The sequence below is a fragment of the Ctenopharyngodon idella genome, chromosome 12, assembly GCF_019924925.1.
Source record: "Ctenopharyngodon idella isolate HZGC_01 chromosome 12, HZGC01, whole genome shotgun sequence".
Classification (NCBI taxonomy): Eukaryota; Metazoa; Chordata; class Actinopteri; order Cypriniformes; family Xenocyprididae; genus Ctenopharyngodon; species Ctenopharyngodon idella.
The window spans coordinates 7,772,542-7,798,838 of NC_067231.1; the positions used below are offsets into that span (position 1 = coordinate 7,772,542).

Genomic DNA, 26,297 nt, shown 5'->3' on the forward strand with positions numbered 1-26,297 from the left:
CAGTTTTACCATTTTATTAGAATTTTAGTAAAAATATACGTTGGGTTCTTATATTTTGCAGAAAATCCAAATCACAGATATTGTTTACAAAAACACACACACAAAAAATTCAACTTTTATAAGATACAAAATCAAACATTATCCCACAATGCAACTTTGTTTTCACTTCTGAATGATGGAAATAAATGTCAAATTAATGTGAACAGTCAGCAGTCAGTTGCTCTCAGTTCACAGGTGTGCCCACATGTGTCAAATCAGAACTAACACTGAGCTGTCCTCTAGACAGCAGACGCGAATGCAACATCACAACATCAGTGGTTACTGGAAGCCTATGTAGATGATGGGAAACGACTTCATTCTCTTTTGGCAAGAGAGGTCGGAGCAGTTTCCTCACTGTCGCACACCTACCAAAACCACATATTCTTAGAGGCGTGCTGGAGTGAATGTCCTCTATAGAGTAGCGATGGCTTTAGCTGCCATTCTCCGGCCCAGTGGAAGGCTCAAGTCTGTGATGGACAGCACAGTTTTGGGTTTTGCCAGTGCCTGAAGCTTAACCAGTTCTGAAATCTGTGAAGACAAATTCAAAAAGTAAATTATTTTCCATACTAAAATTTAGGGCTGAATGATAATGGTTAAACTAATGGTTAAAAGATTTTGTGGTAACACTCAAAATGTTTACATATACTTACTCTAGTAATAACAGTAAATTATGCATAACTACATGCAACTATAAACCAAACCCCACCTATAGTAAGTAGGTCGTTGATACTCCTCAGTACTTAAATGTATATTTACACTGAAACAAGGACACCTTTAAATAAAGTGTAACCGATTTCAATTATTGATCACAACTTCTCATTTGATAAATTTCTTTGGTCACATTTTATTTTAAGGTGTCCTTGTTACAGCGTAATTATACATTTAGGTACTGAGTAATACTAATTAACATTATGTACTTACTATAGGGTTTGGTTTAAAGGGTTAGTTCACCCAAAAATGAAAATTCTATCATTAATTACTCACCCTCATGTCGTTCCAAACCCGTAAGACCTTCGTTCATCTTTGGAACGCAAATTAAGATATTTTTTTATAAAATGCAATGGCTCAGTGAGGCCTGCATTGCCAGCAAGATAATTAACACTTTCAATGCCCAGAAAGCTACTAAAAACCTATTTTAAACAGTTCATGTGGCTACAGCGGTTCAACCTTAATGTTATGAAGTGACGAGAATACTTTTTGTGCGCCAAAAAAACAAAATAACAACTTTATTCAACAATATCTAGTAATGGGCGATTTCAAAACACTGCTTCATGAAGCTTCGAAGCTTTACAAATCTTTTGTTTTGAATCAGTGGTTCGGAGCGTGTATCAAACTGCCAAAGTCACGTGATTTCAGTAAACGAGGTTTTGTTACGTCAATTTTTTACGTCATCGAAATTTCAATGGTTCATCGTTACTTTGGCAATTTGATACACGTTCCGAACCACTGATTCGAAACAAAAGTGTTTAGAAATCACCCATCACTAGATATTGTTGAATAAAGTCAATATTTTGTTTTTTTGGCGCACAAAAAGTATTCTCGTCGCTTCATAACATTAAGGTTGAACCACTGTAGTCACATGAACTGTTTTAAATATATCTTTAGTAGCTTTCTGGGCATTGAAAGTGTTAATTGTCTTGCTGGCAATGCAGGCCTCACTGAGCCATTGGATTTTATGAAAAATATCTTAATTTGTATTCCGAAGATGAACAAAGGTCTTACGGGTGTGGAACAACATGAGGGTGAGTAAATAATGACAGAATTTTCATTTTTGGGTGAACTAACCCTTTAAGGTTAATTGCATGTAAATATGCACAATTTACTGTTAAAGCCATAGTAAGTATATGTAATATGTAACAAGGACATTGTAAAATAAAGTGTTACAATTTATTCAGACTTTTCATCAGAATTTTTGCACGTTCATATAAGCACAAATCAAGAGAAAGCCAACTCATATGCAGGGTTTATTTTTTCTCATCTAGTTTCCTGAATTATTATATGTATTATTTACATTAACACTCATGATTATGAAAAACTGTAAGACCTTAAGAAGCTTCTTTCAAAAGCTAACATCAATTCTAGATATTCCAAATTGTTAATGTTTTCCTATTAAAACAACAAAACTTTGCATTGTAGCACAGAGGCAGCGCAAGTGCATCCAAAATCGGCAAAAAAAAAAAAAAAGTCAGAGTCAAGTTTATATTTGGATTATAGTCAAAGAATGTTTACTCGCAGATTTAGTCAGCAAATAGCACAAGCGGCCTCACGAAGAAAGACTGGCTGTATTACGCTTTCATTTGAGCAGAATATCACAAAGCAGATCACTAAACTACAAAACAGTTTTGTCAGCATTTTCAGATCATCAGCGCTTTTTGCAGTGCAAAGAGAGCACGTGTGCATGGTTGCCATGTTAAGTAAAAAACTGGGACAGAAAATGTAGCCACAGAAAAGTTCTGATTGGGGGATTTAAACTCTTGACTTCTGGTGACCAAAACAATGCAAGATATCAGGAATATCAAATGAAAAAATCATGATAAATAACCAGTAGGCCAACCATCACATTTAAATCACGATTTAAATAAGATTAATTGTGCAGCTTTACCAGAATGTTGCATGTTTATCAGTGTGTGTGTTGTGCATGTATACTAGATAATTCCCTCACCATGGTAAATGGCATAAATTGCAGGATACTGCCCCGGCTGCCCTGCTCTGAACACTCCACACACTCCTCGATAAAGCTCTGAACAAACTGTGTGTGAGGGCCTGCTGTCTTAGACCCCAACAGAGAGGAAATCAACAGGAACAGATTTGCTAAAAAAAAAAAAAAAAAAAGAGACAAGAATCTGCTTGTAAGCACGGCTTGTAAGAGGTAGTGCAGTGATGGTACTACGGTACAAAGATCTAGTGGGACTAAATGTTCAGCAGAGATACAACACAAACCTAGCACTCTATTGAGAGGGTCTCTCATATTGACGGTGTGAAGTTGAGAGGCAGACAGTGAACTGCTCATGGATCGGTCACCTAGAAAGATAAAATCAGTTTACTTTGTGTCACTTTTCATTGACCTAAATGTTGTAACATACATAAAAACCGTAAAAAAGGAATTTTGTAATGTGTCACAGTGGCTATCAAAGCAGATTTCACTATACTTCTTTCTCGGTTCAATGCGTGAATAAAACCAACACTTTCATTTCCAGCTCTTCCTCCTCTTTTTTTTTTTATTTTTTAGTGAAAGTGACAAAACAGCCATGGCAGAAACTACTTATAACAACACAGTTTTCTTGATATTTCTCTATTTCTAGTTTCTATCTATCCATTTAGCAGATGTTTTTATCCAAAGTTACTTCCAAATGAGGAATAAAACAAGCGATTCACCCTAAAAAGATGATCATTTGAGAAGTGCTACCAATTTAAAGTTTCAATCATTGTCCAGAGCTAGAACAAGGAGGAAAAAAAAATCTATTTTTAGAGAAGTAACTGTAAGCTTAAAAGGCAATTAAGTGATTTTTATGAATTCAGCAAAGAATCTTAATCTAAATGAAGGAAATGTCTTCGGAAAATTATTTTTGGAAAATTATTTTCATCCATTGTGTCATGGACACACTAAGTGATACTGCCACAGGAAGCTCAAAACTATCGCAAGCTATGTTGCTTTTTTTGGGGATTTTTCTGTGAAATTGAGATCTTACAATTATTGCAGCATAAGCAGGTTTGGTTAACACTACACTAAAAGAGCAAGTTTCTAGATTGACTAATAGATAAAAATGACACATTAATCCCCAGAAGGACGTTCAGGTGCAGAATGAAGTTTACGTAAGTTTAATGCAGTTGTTGTTTTTGTGCAGCTTGTGGTAGGTGAGGCAGGCAGGAAATGACCTGGACTGGACAGCATAACAGTCTCATCCTCATTGGAGCTAAGCAGACGCATCAGTTTAGATGGTTGTGTGTCGTCCAATGGAAACAGGCTGCTGTAGTCCTACAACCAATGAGAAAAGAATGAGTGAGACTTACTATTTAGTTTAAGTTTTAAGAAGTATGTGTGAAAGATGTAAGACATACATGTGTTAAGTATGCAAATGTGTGTAAGCATACACAGCATTACTGAGTTCAGTTAAAGTGCCCCATTATGGTTTTTCAGACATTACCTTTCATGTAGTGTGTAATACACTGTGTTCCAAATTATTATGCAAGTGACATCTCAGTAGGATTTCAGTACAATAAACATTCAGATTTTAGTTTTTCTAAGAAAGTGTTTGTTTGTTTATTTATTTTAGATAACTAGTATCAATCTCAGACAAAATAATTTGCCAGGTCTACTTAACGCTACTTAAGTAGGAAACAAAAAGATGTTGTTCCACATTATTAAGCAAGTCACAGTTCTCATGTAATATGGGGAGGAAGAAAGATCTTTCTGAAGATGAAAATCATAAAATGGTGCAATGTTGTGCAAAAGGCATGAAAACAATTAATATTGTGTGAAAACTGAATGGAGATAATCGAATTATCATAAGATTTGTGAGTGATTTAGAGCACAGCAGAACTCGGTCAGATAAAGGCTTATTAAGGAAAGTTTCTATCAAATAAGTTAATTGTATTAAAAGGGCAGCTATAAAAAAAAAAAAAAAAGCCAGTGTTGAGCAGCAAACAGGTATTTGAAGCTGCTGGTGTCTCTGGAGTCTTGAGAACCTCTCCATGCAGGCTGGCAGTTGTGTGTAAAACTGCATTTCAGCCACCACTAACCAAACCTCACAAAGAGAAACATTTACAGTGGGTGTAGAAATACATTTTCAAACAGTTTTATTGATGTGGTGTTTTTTTTGCAGCATGGGATAGTGCATAGTGCATTGTATTTCAGAAGGCACTATCCTTCTTTTTTACCATAGCTGAAAATGGCCAGTTATAAACTCCACATATCTTTGAAGTCGTCATTTTGACACCCTAAAGGGACCTTCCATCTCACTTCCCATTATTCCATCCCAAATCATCACCCTGCCAGCTCCCTGCTGCTCCCTGCATGAAGTCTTGTTTGAACGTGGTGGCCACTCACCAACCATCCAGAAATCCATCCATTTAGACCATCCATTGTAGTATGGCATTCGTCAGTGAATAAAACTATTTAAAAATAGTCTTTACGTATTTCTGAACCCACTGTAAATGTTTCGCTTTGTGAGGTTTGGTTAGTGGTGGCTGAAATGCATCTTTACGCACAACTGCCAGCCTGCATGGAGAGGTTCTCAAGACTCCAGAGACACCAACAGCTTCAAATACCTGTTTGCTGCTCAACACTGGCATTTTTTATAGCTGCCCATTTAATAAAATTTTTTTTTTTGACAGGAACCTTCCTTGATAAGCCTTTATCTGATCGAGTTCTGCTGTGCTCTAAATCACTCACAAATCTTATGATAATTCAATAATCTCCATTCAGTTTTCACACAATATTAATTGTTTTCATGCCTTTTGCACAACATTGCACCATTTCATGCTTTTCATCTTCAGAAAGATCTTTCTTCCTCCCCATATTGCATGAGAACTGTGACTTGCTTAATAATGTGGAACAACCTCCAAGTAGGTTTTCCATTTACCTAAGTAGACCTGGCAAATTATTTTGTCTGAGATTGATACCAGTTATCTAAAAAGACATGGATAAATAAACACTTTCTTATAAAAACTAAAATCGGAATGTTTATTGTACTGAAATCCTACTGATGTGTCACATAATTTGGAACACAGTGTATACTGTTTGTGAATGTAAAAGTTCTGCAAAGTGCACAATAAATGGAGTTATTATTTGTCTCCCAAAAGGAAGATTGATTCTGCCTGAAACATCAGTATTTCCAGTCTTACTTCCTGCACAAACCTACCTAGGTTTGTAACAAATGTGCATAATGCCAGCCTATGGTCTTCATTGGCTGCATGTGAACAACAGTGACCGGCCTTCAAACACTGTAGTTGAGGCATGGAAGAGTTTGGTATGTGTTGTTGACATGTCGAAAAGATGCTGTTTTCTGCGCTGTGAAAGCAAATCCACTTTGCTTGCACTTCCAAAGGATGAGGACTCGGACTCGAATTGATGGTGAAATTGTTACTGTTCATATCACTGTGTATCAAAAGCTGAGGAAGCCTCTGGAGCAGGAATTCATATATGGTAATATAGGCATTTCCTTGACACACACTGTAAGCAACAGACTGGTACATCTGACCAATCAGAGCAGAGAAAGCTCTTGGTAAGGAGGGGTTTATAGAGACTGAATCGTTTATCGAACCATTTCAGACACTGTGAGAAAGAGGTAATGCTGCAATGTATATTATGAGGAAATTAAAGCATTTTTTGACCTTGAATGCATGTAAGCCTATTTCCAAAACCTTTAAAATAATATAATAGGGGCACTTTAACATAGGCTGGGTGAGAAACCTCTGTGACCGACCTCTATATCCTCACGTTGTCTCTTGCGCTGTCGTGCTGATGCTTGACCCTTATGATGAGACGAGTAAGAACTGAGAGCACACCACACTGACAATCTATAACACACACACACACACACACTCATTTTTTCATAAAGACCTTGTGAAAACAAAATTGGAGTTTTGTGGCTTTTAGTTCCTGTCTGTTAGCTTTGAAATTAACATCTCAGTGCTAGTATACTTTGAAAGGTTGAAAGAATAGACATTTGAAATCTCTCCTCTGAGTTAAAGCAGGTGTTCCTCCACGCAAATTCTGTCAGATGAAAGAAGGTTTACATCTAGTAAGGGTGTTTGATCTCATCTAAATGTTCATTTAAGTTACTGTAACTAAAATTAAAAAAAAAAAAAAAAAACCAAAGGAGAAACCAAAGGAAAAGCCTGACAATTGCATATCCATCAGAACGGATGTCCGTTTTGAATCTCAGACTGATAAAAGAGGAAGCAGATGAAAGAAAGCAAGTAAAAAGAGGAAAAGAGAGTAAAGAACTTCAGAGGCCATTCATATATAAATTTACTATTAATTTATGAATCAATCCTTTCTACGAAAAACTTCTGACCTGCAAATGAATGAATAAAGTATTACACAATAAAAGCAAGTAAAGAGTTATTTGGTGTCTTTCAAAAAATTAACACAAGTACATGATAATGGGGACTTTCTTGTTGGAATAAATAATAGTGTGAACTGAACTGTGAAAGAATACAGTTGTTATAGAGGATATTAATAATAATATTTATATAAATTGTATTTACAATAATATATTAATTTAAATCATTTTAATCCTGTGGAAGTTTGCTGAGGCACTACTGTGCTAGGGTGTTCTCAGTGTTTCTTTTGATTATTCCACCAGTTATATTTGTGCGTTCAGCATGAAAAAATTATGATATTAATACTGTATCTTAATGTGGCAAGCAGGAGGAGTGGTGACGTGATTAAGTGTGCCTAAAGTGTGTACTGTGTTTTTATTCAACATTTTAACACAAAATTCTATTTAAAAAAATTCATGTCATACTTTGCAAGGGCTCTTCCGGGCGGATCTACCAGGCTGTGCCAATGTGCAGGGTCAGTGAGGAGACGTGGCAGAATGTGTCCCAGCAGGGTGAGGGTGATCTGTTGTGTGTCCAGGCAGAAAATACTGTACAGCAACTCCACCACACGAGATGCCCACTCTTTACGGGTCTCCTTTAGGAGCTCCTACAACAGACACAAGCAAAATTTTACAAAGTCTGATTACAGGTACAATTTATTTCCCATAATTTTTAATAGTGCAATCCCAAACACACTTACCTTAACCAGGTTGTTAGTAAACCAGAACACCCCTCCCATATGTAGTAGGTTCTCAAAGAGATGGAATGCATGGGAGTCCACCCAGCCCTTCTCCAGAACCTCCCTGAACTGGGTCTGCAGAGCCTGGCGGATAGGCTGGCGTGCTGGGAGAAGGTTACGATAGGGAATAATCTCCTGACCCTCGACTGCTGGCCGCAGGGACAGTCCTGTCTGCTGAAATACATCAGCACACATGTGCTCCAAGATAGAGCTCATGATCACCACACTGGAGAAGGTGTGAGAGACAGGGAGACAAATACCAGTCTTTTAGGGCTATTCAATTCTGTTCCTGAAGGACCACGATCTGCAGAGTATAGTTCCGAACCTACTCAAACACACTTACCTGTAATCTTGAAGACCTGGAACTAAACACTGCAGGACATGGCACACAATTTTCATAAATTTCATACATTTCAAAAGTTTTGCTTATAATCACGTTTACCCACAAACGTTCATTGCGACGTTCGAATAACATAAAAAAACTAAATTAGACCACGTCTCTCACACACACACACACACATACAGTATACTGTAAAAAAGAACGGACACCCTATTGAATTTTATGGTTTTATGTATCAGGAAAAACATAAAAAATGATCTGGTTCTTGGCAGGTCTTAAAATTAGACAAATACAACCTCAGATGAATAACAACACATGACATATTACACCATGTCATTATATATTTAACAAAAACTATGGGTGACAAACTAAGTACACCCTTACTGCTTCCATAGGAATTAAGAGGATAAGTAACAGTCAGGCTCTGCTAATCAAATGTCTTTGATTAATTGATCATCAGCAAGTGTGACCAGCTCTATAAAGCAGAAGTTTTGGTAGTTTGCTGGTCTGGAGCAGTCAGGTGTGTATCAGTCTAGGAAAGGTTATACGGCCATTTCCAAACAATTTGAAGTCCATTATTCTACAGTAAGAAGATTATTCACAAGTGGAAAACATTCATGGCAGCTGCCAATCTTTCCAGGAGTGGACGTCCCAGCAAACTCACCCCAAGGTCAGACTGCAATGCTCAGAAAAAAGACTCTACAGGCCTCCGTTAACATGTTAAATGTTAAAGTTCATGGCAGTACAATTATAAAAAAAAACAGGATAAGTATGGCATGTTTGAAAGGATTGCCAGGAGAAAGCTTCTTCTCTCTAAAATGAATATGATACCATGTCTTAGGTTTGCAAAGTTGCATCTGAACAAATCACAAGACTTCTGGAAAAACGTCTTTCAGACAGACGAGACCAAAGTGAAGATGTTTGTCCATTATGCACAGCGCCAAGTTAAGTGAAAACAAAACAGCATATCAGTACAAACACCTCATACCAAATGTCCATCACACTGGTGGAGGGGTGATGATTTTTGGCTTGCAGTCATTGAGTCTACCATGAACTCCTCTGTACAACAAAGTATTCTAGAGTCAAATGTGAGGTGATCTGTCCAACAGCTAAAGCTTGGCTGATATTCGGTACGCACAAATTTATGTGTGAAATGTGCGTACGAACGATTTTAAGAACAAATCATGATTCCCCAAAAATTTCGGTGTTTATTGTGAGAACTGATGAGAATGGCACACTTGGAGTTGCTCAAGGATTGGTCGAGAGCGCGTCTGCAAACAGCGGCATGTTTGCCGAGAGTGACAAAAGGCTGTGCGGAAAGCCATTATTTGGAGATGGTTTGGAGACGCAGCTGCTCATTTAGAATACTCCAAATTCACTAACATCAGAACGAGGTTAAAAACAAATTCAAGTGCGTATGCACGTGTTGCGAATTAAGCGGAGATTAAGCGGAGTTCTCCTGTGCGTACAAATATGGAATAATCCACACAATTATTAGCCAATGAGACCCAATGGTCCCAAGAACACCAGCAAATCTACAACAGAATGAGTGAAAAAGAAAAGTTGCAATGGCCAGACCTCAAATGATTGAAATGCTGTGGTGGCAGGACCTTCAGAGAGCTGGCATTAACAAATGCCCACAAACTTCAATGAAATGAAGCAAGGTTGTAAAAAAGAGTGGGCCAAAAGAAAACTATTTCCTTCAACTTATTGCTGCTAAAAGCGGCTCTACAAGCAACTGAATCATAGAGTGTACTTAGTTTGTCACCCATGGCTTTTCCATTTTGGCTTTATTTTTGTTAAAGGGTTAGAAAATTCTGTCATTTATTACTCACCCTCATGTCATTCTATACCCCTGAGACCTTCGTTCATCTTCGGAACACAAATTAAGATATTTTTGATGAAATCCAATGGCTCAGTGAGGCCTCTATTGCCAGCAATGTCGCCGAACCAGTAATTTGGATCGCGTATCAATCTGCTGAAATCACGTGACTTTGTCGCTCTGAACAACTGATTCGAAACAAAAGATTCGTAAAGCTTTGAAGCAGTGTTTTGAAATCGGCCATCACTAGATATTGTTGAAAAGTCAATTTTTTTTTTTTGGCGCACAAAAAATATTCTCGCTTTTATAATATTAATATTATTTTATAATATTAAGGTAGAACCACTGTACTCGCATGAACTGTTTTAAATATGTTTTGAGTACCTTTCTGGATCTTGAGAAGTTCAGTGTCATTGTTGGCAATAGAGGCCTCACTGAGCCATCGGATTTCTTCAAAAATATCTTAATTTGTGTTCCGAAGATGAACGAAGGTCTTACGGGTGTAGAACGTCATGAGGTGAGTAATAAATGACAATTTTCATTTTTGGGTGAACAAACCCTAAATAAATAATTACACAATCCAATGTAATTTGTTGTTGTTCATCTGAGATTGTACTTACCTAATTTTAAGACCTGCTAATGACTAGATGATTTTTATTATGTTCTGATATGTATAACCATAAAATTCTAAAGGGTGTCCTTTCTTTTTCACATGATTGTATATAAACATTTTTCAGATCTCGTGACCTGTGGAATAAAGTGAACAAACTAGCTAGTCTTAAATCAACCACAAAGAAACTTTAGAACATTTTACCCCTTATTCAAACTAAACTTATATATATATATATATATATATATATTTAAAAAGGACTCTGTTCACGTTCAAAAGTTAGTTGTGAATTACACCCTGCCTATGTATGCAGTTTATTTCATAAGATATAATGTGGTTATGTACTCTGATGTGTGTAAAGATCCGTACCGCTCATGGTAGAACTGCAAAGTGTTTTCTCCTGACATAGGAGTCATGAGCTGACGAATCATAGTCTGAGGTTTTTCTCTCTCATCCAATCCCAGCATCCGAACATGAGCCACCAGCCACGCCACTGCACAGATGGCCATACTGCACACCTTCCCTTTGATGTTATCTGTGATCTTCTGCACTCACAGAAAGAGACTTCTTCAGTTACAGTCAAAGATGAAACTACTGTATTCTGACAATATAGCACAACTCAGGAAAAAAAAAAAAAAAATCTTTTCAAATTGTCATTATTCTTATTGATTTTAGAAACAGTGAGCCTGGTTAGGACATCAGGATGCTTGGTTTCTCACCTGAACAGCTTCTACTGATAAAACTCCATTCTCCCAGGCATTAAGAACCTCCAGTATAGCTGCTGGAGTACTGAGACATATTTCATGCCATTTCATCTGACTGCAGAGAGAGACACAGAACATGTTTTACTAATAGATTCTTAAGACAGAAAAAAGCAGATCATTAACATGATGGTTCACATAACCTTGATTCAACAATTAATTTGAAGTCAAAAATGGTTTTCATTTATTAAAACGTTCCTCAAAAGATTGTCCTATCCCTTGTATGACTATGAATAAGCAAATTCTCAAATGCAGTCTGAGCGAGTTCATAGAACTGCCCTGAGCGAGTTCACAGTCCGCCATTGCTGCACTGATGAGAATGTCTCCCAAGCGTTTTAGGTGTTCTGAAGCTGGGTGGATTAATCTACATAGCTCTCTCTCCTTTTACTCCCTAAATCTGAGCTGCTGAAGATGAGGTGGATTCATTTTGTTTTTGAAGAAAATGCTCCCTCAACTCTACCGAAATTCGTTTATGTCTGCGTGAATCATTTCACACCGGACTGCTTTATGAACGAATATCAATACAAAGGGACAATACAAAACAGAGGTTGTGCTAAAAATTTGTTACTCAAGGATATACAAGTACAAACTGTTTGTGATTCAGCTTACAGTCTCCAGAGTGATACTGGATACGGCAGTAATGAAGGTGAGAGCACTTTATTACAGTTCATCGGAGTTGATTTACGGATATAAAGTTTACCAGTTTATTTAGCACCACCCAAAAAGGCATAAGGTCTTTATATTTGTTTACTGTTAGTTGTAACGAGTGTTTCTGTGTACTTCGCTGTGTATGTTGATGATAATACAAGGGAAAGAGAGAGTGTTTTTGGATGTTTTAATGCACACTTGCACTGTGTTTTATTAAGCTCTTACAGTGATTTTCTAGAGTGAAAATGGACGCTTCATATTTTGTGCGAAGTACAATAAACGTCATAAAACTCATCTGTAAAGTTTTGGCCATCATTTGGACAGGTACAGACAGTACAACAGGCTTGTAGTAATATAGTGGATAAAAAAAAGACAATATAAGTTATAACCGTAATTAAACTAAACTATACATGTTCTATCTCCATATATGCATATATTCGCAGTTTTTGACATTATAGTGCGTCCTGACTGAATCCTGTCACCGGAGAACGAGCTCTTGAAGCTCTTTTCATTGAAGGGTCATTAAAAACATGATGTGGCTTCAACAGCTCAATGGCTTTTGATTTATGAGAGGTGGTTCAGAGTGTAGAAAAGACAACCATCTTTTTTAGAAACAGTGGCTAAGAAGCAGTCTGCCAAAAAAACTCATCAACTTTTCCATAAAATTTGCTGTGGCCTTTCTTATCACTCAAAACTGACTCATTTCAAGTGATAAAGGCAGATTCTCACTGTCACAGCAAATTTTATTATGGAAATGTTGATGAGTTTTTGTTTTTTTTTCCTTATCTGATGTTACACTAAAATGATTTACTTCATGTAAATGAATGCAAATATAATATTATATTAAGAACAATGAATAATGCAGCCATGTGATCGGCTAAAGAAAAAAAGAAAAAAAAAAGAAAAGGAAAACACAACCAGCCACTCCCACCCCTTCTGCCAGAAGACCTAATTCCGAATTCCATCGCGTCAGTTCCGTAAGTTGAATAGGGAAGGTGTAGGACGTAGCATAAGCTTTTTGAACTGCTAGAGTTTTACACTTTCTTCGTAAGTAGAATACGAAAGGTGGTCTGGTGGAAGCTAGATATTTTACTTCATTACTTGTTTATATATATCTTCAGACGGCCTTTAATAATCCCCCGGAGCCATGTGGAATATGTTTATGATGGACGGAGACACTTTCTTCAGCTCATACTCGTTTGGTAACGCTTACTGCCATTATAAAACTCGGATGCGCCAGGATATTTATTAATATTTCTCCGATTGTGTTCATCAGAAAGAAGAAAGTCATATACACCTAGGATGGCTTGAGGGTGAGTAAAGCTTGGGGTAATTTTCTTTTGAAAGTGAACTAATCCTTCAATGCTTCTCTGTTTGCTGACAACAACAGATTTATAAACAATTCTTATTGCAAATTTTGGAAGATGTTTGCCGCACATTTCATTCCCAAATGCAAATTACAAGCGACTCAAACACTCAGCACTTGCAGAGAAGCATTTGCTGTAAATGGAAACTGAAAGCTATGCTTTACTCCTAAACATGCACAGTGTCATACTATATTTACAATGGAGAGAGAAAAAAAAAAAAAAAAAAAAAAAAAAAAATTTACATCCCTGATAACGCCATTATTACAGAACACTCTCAAAATAAGTTTGGGAGAGAGTTCAAGACTGGATGTCAAATATCCTGCACTGAGACGGCACTAAAGCTGAACAATATAGCAAAAAAACCTTGACATTTTAATGATATTCAATTGATATATATAATTTTATGCATTTTATGCCTTAAAAGGGTTCTTATCTTTTTCTCTCCAATCAGAGGAACTATCATTTTAAACAGCCAGTGTAGACAAGAAATATAGTTAATTTTTTTTTTTTTTTTTTTAATTAAAATAATGAAGGCAATTTTTTCCACACAGGTTCCACATATTATCGACCAGCTCTCTATATAAAGTTGGATATATAACTTTACATAACTTTAATTGCATACATAAAGTACGCTCATGTAAACCGATATATACTATATAGCACATCTTAACTGCTTGATTGTATATATTGTCAAAAAATTTAAACAATATTATTATCAATAATATTATTATGTATATTATCATTATATAAAGTTGGATATATAAGTATATGATGAATATTACCTATTCAGTTAAGATTGGTATTTCACCATTTTCATTTTTAAGCACAAATATATATAGTCAAAAATGGCATACAGGGACTTTTTTTGAGTGATGACCCAAATAAATTGAAGAAATTCACAAACAGTTTGAATTGATTCACAGAAATAAATTAAACTTGATCATTTTAACACCTCTTGTAGTGGACGCTATATAAATCAATGTTTTATGAAGATACTAATGTGACAAGAGTGATTGGTTGATGTAGCTGATGTGAAGAAGCACTTACACAAGCTTCATCTCAGAGGACGAATTGAGCAGGGCCACCAGACTCTCCACCTTCCCAGACTCAGGTCTGAAGCAGGGGTGGTCTGGATTCAGGGTCTTCCCTTCCTCTGGCATGCAAGTCTGCAACCATGTCTCAAAAAAGGGCGTCTCGCTCGACGGGCTGGGGTCCGAAAGAATCACCTGGACAGACAAGGAAGATGTCAATGACAGATATAGGAGAACATCTGAAAAAGAAGAAATATTTTTTGATGGCAGGATGTGGTTATGAATTATGTAATAATGTTATGCAACTTTATCAGATTGTAACATCCATCCGCTCTATAGTTCAAACACTTGATCTGTATAATAATTGTGTGTGTGTGGAGACTGACCTCTGACCCATAGGTCTGCACGACATGACACAGCATGAGGAAGGAAATGTCGAAAAGCAGAGCTCGAACTGACGCAGACTTCGCTAGAAAGTACATTCACAGGCATTATGTAAAAAGTGAATTCAATCTCAGAAAATACTCACACATTTTCACACACTAAAGCTAAAAATAATCAAGATCACACTACAAATGTGGCCTGTATTACCGTAGTAATACTTGAGGACACAAAAGTGTGTCTTTCCGTTATAATTTATACATGAAGATGACAATTAAAAGTGCACCGAAATTTTATCTAGCATAAACAGCCTAATGCCCATCTGAAAAATAGCAGATTAACAGGCTGCATGTAATCGTAGCAAAATAGAGCATGACTTACATCCTTCTCCACTGATGTGTTTGGGAAACTCATTCAGCCTGGAAGAGAACAGCAAATATATATCAATCTCCTAGACACTTTGTTTATGTATTTATTTGAGTAAATATATAAGGTGGCTGTGATGCAATGTATCCAGTTTCTGTCATATTGTCTTACTTGATGAATTTGCGAGCGAAAGACTTGAGCTTTCCAGTCGCTGCGGCAGCGGCGAGTAGCAAATCAAGACTCTTCCCTGAGAGCATGTGACCCAAAACTCCCAGCAGCCCCTCAGGAGACTTAGAATGATCTGCGTCCACTGTCTAGACAACCAGAAATAGAAGAAAATCTGTCAGCTAACAGTAAAACTTTACAATAAGGTTCCATTTGATAATATTAGTTAACTGTATTAGTTAACACAAACTAACAATGAAAGAAATATTCAAAAGCATTTATTAATCTTAGTTAATCTCAATTTCAACATTTACTTTTACATTATTAAAATAAAAAATTGTATCTGTTAATATTATTTAATGAACCTGAGCTAATAGGAACTAACAATGAGCATTTGTATTTTTATCAAATAAAGTTAAAGATCAATAAATACTGTAACAAAAGCATTGTTCATCGTTAGTTAATCTGTATTAACTAACATTACCCAATGAGAACTTATTGTAAAGTGTTACCCAGTACATTTTTTTTTGAACTTGTTAAATAAATGTTGAGAGCATGAAACCATTTATTTAACTCACTTGGAAGAGACAGACAATTAGAGGTGAATGTCATATTCAAAAATCATTTCACACTCCAACAGGGAAAAAAAAAAAAAAAAAAAAAAAATTATACATATATACACACACACATATACATTATACACACACACATATACATTATATATATATATATATATATATATATATATATATATATATATATATATATATATATATTTTACGTAATAAAAATGAAGCCTATTTCCAGGACCATTACTTTTTTTTATTTTGCCATTATTTTTATAACAATTACACACATTTCCCTCCAAATTCTCATTACTCCAATACATCAAATTTTATTTCGATGTATACATTAAATACGTGGTTTAAAATATTAGCGGTTGGCGCTCTGCTTTTATAAAGTGGGACCGAAGGCCTATTCCACTGAATCGTTCTTCTTCTTAAGACCACTGATTTGTCACCGTTTCAACAAGTCGCCACAGAAAAGCACCTCTTCAGTGGACAGCATCACAAGTTGCTATTGTGAACACGCCATTCTGCTGCAGTGTTGTGGCGAGAAGACGTACAAGAAGCTGAGACCAAGAGGCTCTGTCAAAAGAGCTCACTGCGGCCACTGATTATATATTGTTCATCCAACGCATCACTGAAATAAATACTTTTTTTGCTTATTTGAATTAAAAGTTATGTTCGGAGCTATTATTCTCTCTTTCTGTTTTGTTTTTCTATGATTCAACGACATTTTTTTTTTTTAAAGGTTTAAGGGGGGGGGCATGAACAAAAAAAGTTTGATAACCACTGCATTATGATAATGACAAAAAGTTTAAAGTACTGTAAATTTGAACGTAAAAAACGTTTATGAAACTAAACGTCACTAAAGAAAATCTTGAAATGGAAATTCAACCTATTTTCTAAATGCATGTTATAGATTGTTCTGTGAACGATTCATCCATGTAAGCGTTTCACTTTTTTTATTTTATTTTTTTTTTACCTCGAAATTTATCAAAATGCCATAACTGGCTCTTCCGGTGAAAATGACAGACTTCTCTCTGGTGATGTAAGCAGGACTTCTCCAATCATTTAGTTTACTTTGCTTAAACCCCACCTCTGCAATCTTGTGTTCATCTGTCTGTACTTTTGAGTGCCACACCCACATCTCAAAAACCAATCAAAAACTGACTAAGTCCCCTACATTTTTCTTTCTGATAATCCGTTACACTCGGATGTACATCATAACGTGCTACTTCTGTTTCATCGCGACTCTAAACAAGCTAATTTCTTATTTTTTGATATTGGGGTAAAATATAACTTACACAACTTTTTAACAGACTATGTGAGATTCATCCCAAGACATTCTATATAAAATTATATTAAACCAGCTGTGGACCTTGAGGATGTTGGTGACTGTTGGTTCGGCTCTCAAGATGAGGCCTGGGTTGGGCTGAATAGCGGCGCTCTCTGTTGTCCTCAGTCTGGGTGCATGTTCTCTGTCCTCACTCCTGAAGATAAAAAAAAAAAAAAAACAGCAGAGAGAGAAATCAACAAGGAACATAGATGAAGAATGTTAATATTGTCACATTTTAATGATAAAATAAAAATAAGAACAAAACTTTCTGACCATACCGTTTTTCAGTAAGATTGGCAGTGTTCGCCTCAGACAGCAGGCCCAGTTTATTACACTCCTGCAGTAACAGACTCAAGCAGTCACAGCTACACACACACACACACGCGCACACACACACACACAACAGTGAACAACATCCTTATAACTAAACAAAAACACTGTTGTGAAGCCAAAAACAATTGTGGCGATTTAGTGGTATTCTTAAAGCACCATATACACACCATGGTTAAAAAATCAGTGTGTATATATTTATGTAAGCGCCAGGCTCTACCAGTTTATCTATACTGTAGTATTGATAAACACCTTGAATGTACTGCCAGTCATTTTGATTAAAAGCAACATGAAGTTTCAGTCCATACAAATCATTATTCCAGCTTCCTGTGGTTCAGCACATAACTAACAAAGGTATTGGTAGTGGCGACATACTTGCATCTCTGGTCGGCTTTATCCAGCAGTGGAGTGAGATTCAGAAGATTTTCAAATGCCACATTCACATCCTCCGTAAAATCCTAACAAACACACACAGAGAGGTCAAATGGAGCGATTAACATTTCGGATGATGTGGACTGACATATTTTGATGGCAGACATATGAGGGGTCAGGTGTTATGAGAGACACAAATTGGAACTAGAACCAAAATAGTTAAAATCCTACATGAACAGGTGAGGTAAACAGTTAAATAATTGTACCTGTGTCTTTTCTCCTTGTGGGTACTTCTTCAGCCTTAGTAAAACCTGAGGAATCTGGAAATGTAATGTTTATGGAGTAAAACTCAGCTTTTTCACAACAGCTTGACTCCATGTAACCTCCAAACAGAGAATAATTATGTATGAATTCTGAAACAAAGTCACGTAACATCGATAAGGATATTATGTGACTTTGTTCTTCCAATAAAGTGATTGTTGACCAAAAAAATAAAAATATGCTGTCATAATTTGCTCACCCTCATGTTTTCTCAAACCCATATGACTTTTTTCTTAGGCGAAACACGAAATGAGAAGTTGATGCTGCTTCTTCCATACAATGACAACAAATCGCACCTGCTGTGTTACACATGATAATTTGTGACGTTCTTGAGCTCAAAACGCCAGCAAGGGTTTGAAATAGCCTAACATCCAACTTATATAATATAATTAGAGTTATGTGTGACTGTTACGCATGCTAATCTCTTCCATACTAAATATACTTTATACTAAAACAAATAGGCCTAGCAGAGACCCCCAAAATGTCTTGTCTGCTGAGAATTATTGCTTTTCTGTAATTGGCCAAAATGTGACATTCAACATTTCTGAGAACCTCTACTCTTCCCTGTGGAACCCCGAAGTTGGATCTCTGACCTAATTTCAGTACGTTTTGAATTTTGGAAAATTTGGTGTTTCAAATTTACTCTTCAATGTTGAAAACTTGAAGCTGCATTTTTAAGAAGTGGATATTTGCAGTCTAAGAATTTAGAACAAAAAAATATGCTGTTTGAAAATACATATATAGAAAATTATGCCATAAAAATGTTCAATTTTGTTAAATATCAAATGTCCAGGATTCGAGTTTAAAAAAATTCAAATTCAAAACGATATAAAATGGCACTTAATATTCAATTATGCTAAATGACATTTGTCTATAATTCAAATTTACACAATTCAAATTCAAATCATATTTTCATTTCTAGCTCCATAGTTTTTCCCCATGGTATTGATTAAAAAGCACAAGCCACAGTGGCTGGTGAGCAAAAAGGTTTGGAACGATATGTGGGTGAGTTTTGGGTGAACTCTTTAAGTGGCCTCTGTTGACATAGCCATTATTACAACTGAAAGTTCAAGAGAGACCAGTGATTGTTTACTCAACCACACCTTTAGGAAGGTGAAGGCCGTCCACTTGAGCTCCTCGTTCCCCTCTGGAGACTCGATGAGTCCAGTGAAACAGGCTTTCCAGATCTCCAGTACAAACAGTGGAGCTGGGATACGCTACAGAGAAGGACCACAAAAACACATCAGAAAACCCAAACATACACCACTTAATCTCAAGTACGAATACCGCTGTCTGAAGCCACCTGCATCCTCTTGATCATCATGAGCTGCTCAACTAACGGCTGCGTCTCTCCGGTGAGATTCATGGTTCCCTCCAGCATGATGAAGGCGTGGACTGAAGGAAATGACGTGTGGACCGGTGGATCACACTGAAGACACAACATCTGAGGAATACTACGAAAACACAAAGGAATCATTTAAAACAAACAAACAAACAAACAGTTTGAACTGAATCATGGAAATTAATCAAATTACCAATTTAAGTTTTAAAGACCCCCTGTGGTGAAAAATCATTTTTTTTAAAAATGTTGTTTATATGTCTATATGATGTTTTTAATATGCTTTAAGACAAACCATGTGCAAATTCATCAGTCAACACAAATGCTAAGTATTTTCTCCTTAAAACTGCAGTTTACCAAAGACAGTCTCAAAAACGCAGTTTGAAAATTGCCCTTGTTCTCTACATCACAAATATGATGCAACCAATCCGGTCAACACGGGAAGCAGGCTTTAGCATAACATTAACTATGCTGCGAAGCAGGGGAGTCTTAAGAGAAGCCAGGTTATCCCGGTATATTTTTCTGTTAATATGAAAAACCGGGTACATTTAGCAGTATAGCGGGTGAATTATGTATATGATGTATATTACAATGTTATGAGGAACTATATGCCTTTCTCCACTGACGTTTTAAACTGTTCAAAGTGTTTCTAAGGATAGGCTGATTTTTAGAAGGCAGACTGAGATGGCAAACAGGAACATAGTTTGTGTTACATTAGCAACACATTATTAGCTGTTTGATAACATAGTCATTAGTCAAGCAAAAGGCTAATCATTATTTACCGTTATGTGTCCGACGTTGTAGAGAGCGATACATAAAATGCATTACCATTTTTATAGATCGACTTGTAGACCACCCTGTATAATTCACTTTTCCTCATCTTCTGAATCAGTTTCTAGTTCAAACATATATGGATGAATTAAACCAGTATTTCCACTTGCCATTGTGCAGCGTTTACTACAGTAAAGTTGAGTGAGTGGATCAGGTATTCAGAGCTTGTGTGATTGAGTGGAGGCGGAGACTAATTTGTATATTAATGGATCCGTGTATATTAAATGAAGGGGTAGAGTTACATTCAAGCTAATTTTTCAAGCTATTTTTCACAGGAAAAAATGTTTAAATATGTAATTTTGGTGGTGAAAGATGAGTTTTAAGAGAAATATTGACTACAGGGGGACTTTAAAGACTTATCTTTGTCATAATGGTTTTTGGATATTAAGTGTTAAATGTAGAAACATTTAAATGATTCATTTGATACAATGCAATTACTGTTTAAATACATGTAGGTTTTTTTTTTTTTTTTTTTTTTTTTAAACCTTTAAACCAAACCATACACCATGAATTCCGTCTCGAACCTTACCCATATCCCACCTCAATAGCAGCAAAACTGTTTTGCAATACAACATGAACATAAGTACATTGTACCAAACAATTAACTTTTTTTGTCATAGGTGCATAGTAGCGGAAGGGATAGTTCACCCAAAAATGAAAATTTGATGTTTATCTGCTTACCCCCAGGGCATCCAAGATGTAGGTGACTTTGTTTCTTCAGTAGAACACAAATGACGCTCAAGGCAGATGGACATAGTGGTGTGTTAGAGGTAAAAAATTATATAAATAGTGTTCGGTTTCTCACACAAAGCGATCGTTTCGTGTCTTAGGACATCAATGTGTCGTCACGAGCCGCAGGGTTTAATTTGGATTTGTCTGTGCATGTTTTTTTTGACTCTTATAGATGTAATTCCCATTGACATGCATTATACGACTGACAGACCACAACGGTTGGACTTAAAAATCATCATTTGTGTTCTACTGAAGAAACAAAGTCATGGATGCCCTGGGGGTAAGCAGATAAACATCAAATTTTCATTTTTGGGTGAACTATCCCTTTAAAGACACCTAATATAAAGTGGGACCGTGTCTCCTCGTTATTGTGAAACTAGCCTAATGACTAAATGGCCAAATTGCAATAAAATCACTGCAAAAAAAAAAAAAAAATCACAATGTTACTTTTCTACAATGTTATTTTATAATTGCCAGCAACATCTTTGCAAATGCATTGTGAGTAATCAGTTTATTGTTCAGCTCTATCATTGCTGCACTCCAAACAGTCAGTCTGAGGTCTTTTTGGATTCTCACCTCTTGACCAATGAAACACACTCCTCAAGATTTTCCCTCAGCGTTTCATTGGTCACAGCATTGAGATTTTCGGACAGCTTGAGCAAAGCTTGCTCTACATTGGTCCAGGATGCTTATGAGACAAGAAAAGACATGGAATGTTAAATTGCATTCAATATAATGATCGTCATGATTTAATAATTTATAGACATTAAACAGTCATTCAATAAACATTAACATTTACCCACATATAATTTTTTAGATTAAAAACAACAATTGAAAATAATTTCTGATTGGTGATGCAAACAAATTGGTAATTTGTTTCTCTGAAAGGCAGAGTTTAAAAGAAATGATTTGTAAAAATGAATCACACTGAGTCACACTGAATAATAAGCCGATTCAGGACGCAAAAGGGTTGCATGGGAATGAAATACAAGATGACTACTAACTGTATCCTGTGCAATACACTAAGTGAAACTGCAGGCATTATGCAATAAACATTGCTGCAGTGTCACATGGCCTCATCATGTTACAAGTGACAGAGTAGGCAACGGTGCCCACAAAAAATGGATGAGAGTGAGACAAAGAAACACAGTACCAAAACAAAAAACAACAACAGAAAAACAAAGCAGATATTGCAAAATATGAAATTACCAGTTAAAGGGTTAGTTCACCCAAAAATGTATTACTCACCCTCATGCCGTTCCACACCCGTAAGACCTTTGTTAATCTTCGGAACACAAATTAAGATATTTTTTTTTAAATCCGATGGCTCAGTGAGGCCTCCATAGCCAGCAATGACATTTCCTCTCTCAAGATCCATTAATGTACTAAAAACATATTTAAATCAGTTCATGTGAGTACAGTGGTTCAATATTAATATTATAAAGCGACGAGAATATTTTTGGTGCACCAAAAAAACAAAATAACGACTTATATAGTGATGGTCGATTTCAAAACACTGCTTCAGGAAGCTCGGAGCGTTATGAATCAGCGTATCGAATCATGATTCGGATCGCGTGTCAAACTGCTGAAATCACATGACTCTGGCGCTCCAAAACGCTGATTCATAATGCTCCGAAGCTTCATGAAGCAGTTTTTTGAAATGAGTTATTTTTTTATTTTTTTTATGCGCACCAAATATATTCTCGTCGCTTTATAATATTAATATTGAACCACTGTACTCACATGAACTGATTTAAATATGTTTTTAGTACATTAATGGATCTTGAGAGAGGAAATGTCATTGCTGGCTATGGAGGCCTCACTGAGCCATCGGATTTCAACAAAAATATCTTAATTTGCGTTCCGAAGATTAACGAAGGTCTTACGGGTGTGGAACGCCATGAGGGTGAGTAATAAATGACAGAATTTTCATTTTTGGGTGAACTAACCCTTTAATAAATCAGTAATTTTTTATACATGGTGTCTTGACTAACTTTTTATCTAGTTACAATTATTATTATTCAATTTGATTGGGTTCCTAAAACACTAGTGTGAATGTAATGTGGACTGAGACATTATTGCAATTAAAAAGAAGTGTGTCCACTTTAAAGTCCAGCTACAAAGTAAAAACAAAACACTTACTAAAAAAAAATATTCTAAGATATTTCTATTATCGATTTATATTAAATATCTATTTACTTCCATGTCATGTGACCATTAACTGACATCAGAGAACTGTAAAAATGTGAATGTGTCATTAAATTATTGAAATATTTACTTTATAAATCTTTATAAATCAATATAAATCTCAGGGGGTGATTCAAGTAAATATTTTATGTCTAAGGGGTTCGGCTAACAAAAAAAGTCTGGGAACCCCTGCCACAGCCTATACTATTATATTATATTGAATGATTCTTTAAAAAGAATCAAAAGATAGATTTGTCAGCTATTACTGTATTTGTACGTGGAGATTTTTTTTTTTTTATCATTGTTTATATTGTTAATGTTATTATTACTTTTTTATTTGGTTGTAATGAAAAACCCTATTTACTTTATTGCCTTCACAATGTTTGACAAATAAAATTATTGTTACAAAAAAAGATAGATTTGTTCATTGTGCACTAAACAGAGTGCATTAACACTGTTGTTTCATTTTATAAAAGCAACATTCTTTGTAAGTATATCAAAAAGAGATTATTATCATTAATAATTCTTAGTGAATACACACACACCTTGTTCCTCCAGGCGTGCGATGTGCACCAGGGCTCTGTTCTTGGTGCTGTGTAACAGATTGGTCATGCGCTCCAGGCAGGCTCTCAGGCTGTTTTCTACTGCAGGCAGAGCGCTGGACTCCCGCAGTCTCTCACAGTACCACGCACAGCCCTGCAGGAGCCAAACCACGGTACACAGCATTGCACGGCACAGCCCGATACACTCTTCTGCCTTTCCATGGCAGCTGCAGAGATGAAACACAAGAGAGAAAAACATATTACTTCTGTCCTAGGAAATCTGCATCTCACTGACCGTTAAATGGACTGATGCGTCTGACTGATGGATGGCTACCTGAGTCTGTTGGAGAACATGTCCATAATCTCAAGCAATGATTTGATACATAGCTCCCGTGAAAAATCATCAAACTGTGGATGGACAAATGAAAATTTGGTTATTTCAATTGAGTCAAAAAAGTCTTTAATTTAAAAATAATTTGTTTAAAATAAAATAAACACCAACCTTGCTGATTGCTGTCAGCACACTAGAATATGACACCATCTAGAGGTGGGAGAGAGAATATCATGACAAGAAGCACTCGGGATTGTTTTATGCGTGCTGTGCTGGGCCTATAGCAGTCATCTTGAACTTATACCGACACCTAATGGTGTAAATGCAGCATCACACAACAGTAAAGTTTACAGTTCCTGTTATTGTAGAAATTAGCTATTAGCAGACAGCCATGATTCATTTATTCTCTGAGAAATGTGGCAAATAATAGGATATGATAAATCAAGCAGTATATTTTACCTGTGAACTGATAGCATACTTCAGGTAGGACAAGATGAGAGGGTTAGGTGATGGGCCAATCATAGCCTGCTCCAGAAGAGCTTCTGTATCAGGAGAAACAATAATCACACCTTAACAACTATACGACAGGTTACATGCATCACAGAGAGTTATCTAACACAGCGACTGCTAACTGGAGGGTTACAGGTTCCGTTCTGAAAGGGTTGTGGACAACAAAGGGAAAAAAAATTAAATGTTAAAAGCAAATAATAAAATGCAGCTAACCATAATGTGCATATTCAATTATACTAAAAAAAAAATTCTAATTAAAAGTTGCTGGGTTCTCGACTGAGCCCAGTTTCTCCCAAGGTCCATTCTGTCACCTGATGGAGTTTGGGTTCCTTGCCACTGTCGCTTGCTTAGTTGGGGACACGTAATATTCAGCAATATTACTGATTTGACTGCACTGACACTACTGGATTAGAACTTAGCTGGATGATGACATCACTGTTTTCTGCAGAGATGCTTTATAGCTGAATTAAACTCATTTCATAACTGATGAGCTTTACACAGTTATTGAACTGAAATGACTCAACACTGAACTGATTTTAACTGAATAATGACTGTTTACTATTGTCTTTTTAGAGCTGCTTTACAGCAGAATTTAAATCTGTTTGCATCATTGAATCATTATTTTCCTGTTTATCACTGTAAAGCTGCTTTGAAACAATCTGTATTGTATAAAGCTCTATATAAATAAAGGTGACTTGACTTGACATGACATGTGTCCTCAACAGTGGGCAAAATGAATTGGCTAAAACTGGGTTGTGTATAGTGTGATACAGTAATTCCTCTACATATCATGACGTGATATATTTAGATATGACCTGCTAGATTGAGGTAGTCCCATGTGGCTCCTTTAGGGCAGTTCTTCTTGATGTTAATGGCCCATTGATAATCACTCCAGCGCTCCTTCCATGCCTGCAGGATAGCCTGCTTCAGATTCACCACCTTCATTCTGCCTGTTTTATAAACTAGAGATCAAAACATCAATTAATCAACCATGTAAATGGAGTTTAAAAGTCGAATCCCAGTGTATGGCAGAGGAAAACCAGATATCAGCTCTTTTCATGGCGTCTCACAAAAAAATAACACACATTCTCGTATAAGGTGCATAAATCAAATGCACAAATGGGCTAAAATACAATTTTGATATTTTTTTGTATTAAAAATCCTGCTTACCACAAAATATTCCAGTAAATGAATCAGGTTTTTGTTCATTTCCAATTCTCAACACCCCAACGCTGCCATATTGGTCTGTAAGATCACGTCCTCTGATTGGCCGAGAATGTCGGTTTGCTGCAGTATAGCTCATTCCGATTTGATGGTGTGATATCGCGTCCTCTTATTGGTCGAAGATTGTGTTTAACTTTTGATTTTGGTGGAGGAACGCTGACAATGTTTCAGTTATAATAAGTGATATCAAAAGTAATTTAATGTATTGACATAATACCATGGTAATGGTTTTCTTTCATGTAAATACATGATATGGGGATATTGTAACTTAATAGCCGATAAAATGAAATGATGAAATGATGTAAATATGTCGATATCGTTTGAAATATATCACAACTCTAGTCTACATCACTTTTTTAA

At 36.2% G+C, this 26,297-nt stretch overlaps 1 protein-coding gene across 1 annotated transcript; it reads right to left on the reverse strand.

The window, feature by feature from the left end:
• med24 (mediator complex subunit 24) lies at positions 1–26,050 on the reverse strand. Its single transcript, XM_051914929.1, has 26 exons — positions 25,884–26,050; positions 25,529–25,675; positions 24,663–24,745; positions 24,375–24,413; positions 24,207–24,280; positions 23,876–24,099; positions 21,720–21,831; positions 19,545–19,695; positions 19,345–19,458; positions 18,187–18,240; positions 17,924–18,006; positions 17,497–17,583; positions 17,261–17,372; positions 15,323–15,465; positions 15,167–15,204; positions 14,791–14,873; positions 14,421–14,599; positions 11,317–11,416; positions 10,967–11,142; positions 7,787–8,051; positions 7,512–7,693; positions 6,465–6,558; positions 3,916–4,015; positions 2,980–3,060; positions 2,702–2,850; positions 1–567 (listed from the first exon to the last, which is right to left on the reverse strand). The coding sequence occupies exons 1-26, from the start codon at positions 26,014–26,016 to the stop codon at positions 451–453; spliced, it is 3,120 nt and encodes a 1,039-aa protein (XP_051770889.1). The 5' UTR covers positions 26,017–26,050; the 3' UTR covers positions 1–450.
• Between the last annotated feature and the right edge of the window lie 247 nt (positions 26,051–26,297).

What these genes read in the sequence shown, in the direction of transcription:
- med24 (XM_051914929.1), bottom strand. Translation starts at nt 26,016, where the DNA reads ATGAGCTATACTGCAGCAAACCGACATTCTCGGCCAATCAGAGGACGT. An exon ending in ATGTTCTCCAACAGACTCAG is followed by an intron (nt 24,100 to 24,206) that starts GTAGCCATCCAT and finishes TCATCTCTGCAG; the next exon opens with CTGCCATGGAAAGGCAGAAG. An exon ending in CGGCCTTCACCTTCCTAAAG is followed by an intron (nt 18,241 to 19,344) that starts GTGTGGTTGAGT and finishes TTACATTTCCAG; the next exon opens with ATTCCTCAGGTTTTACTAAG.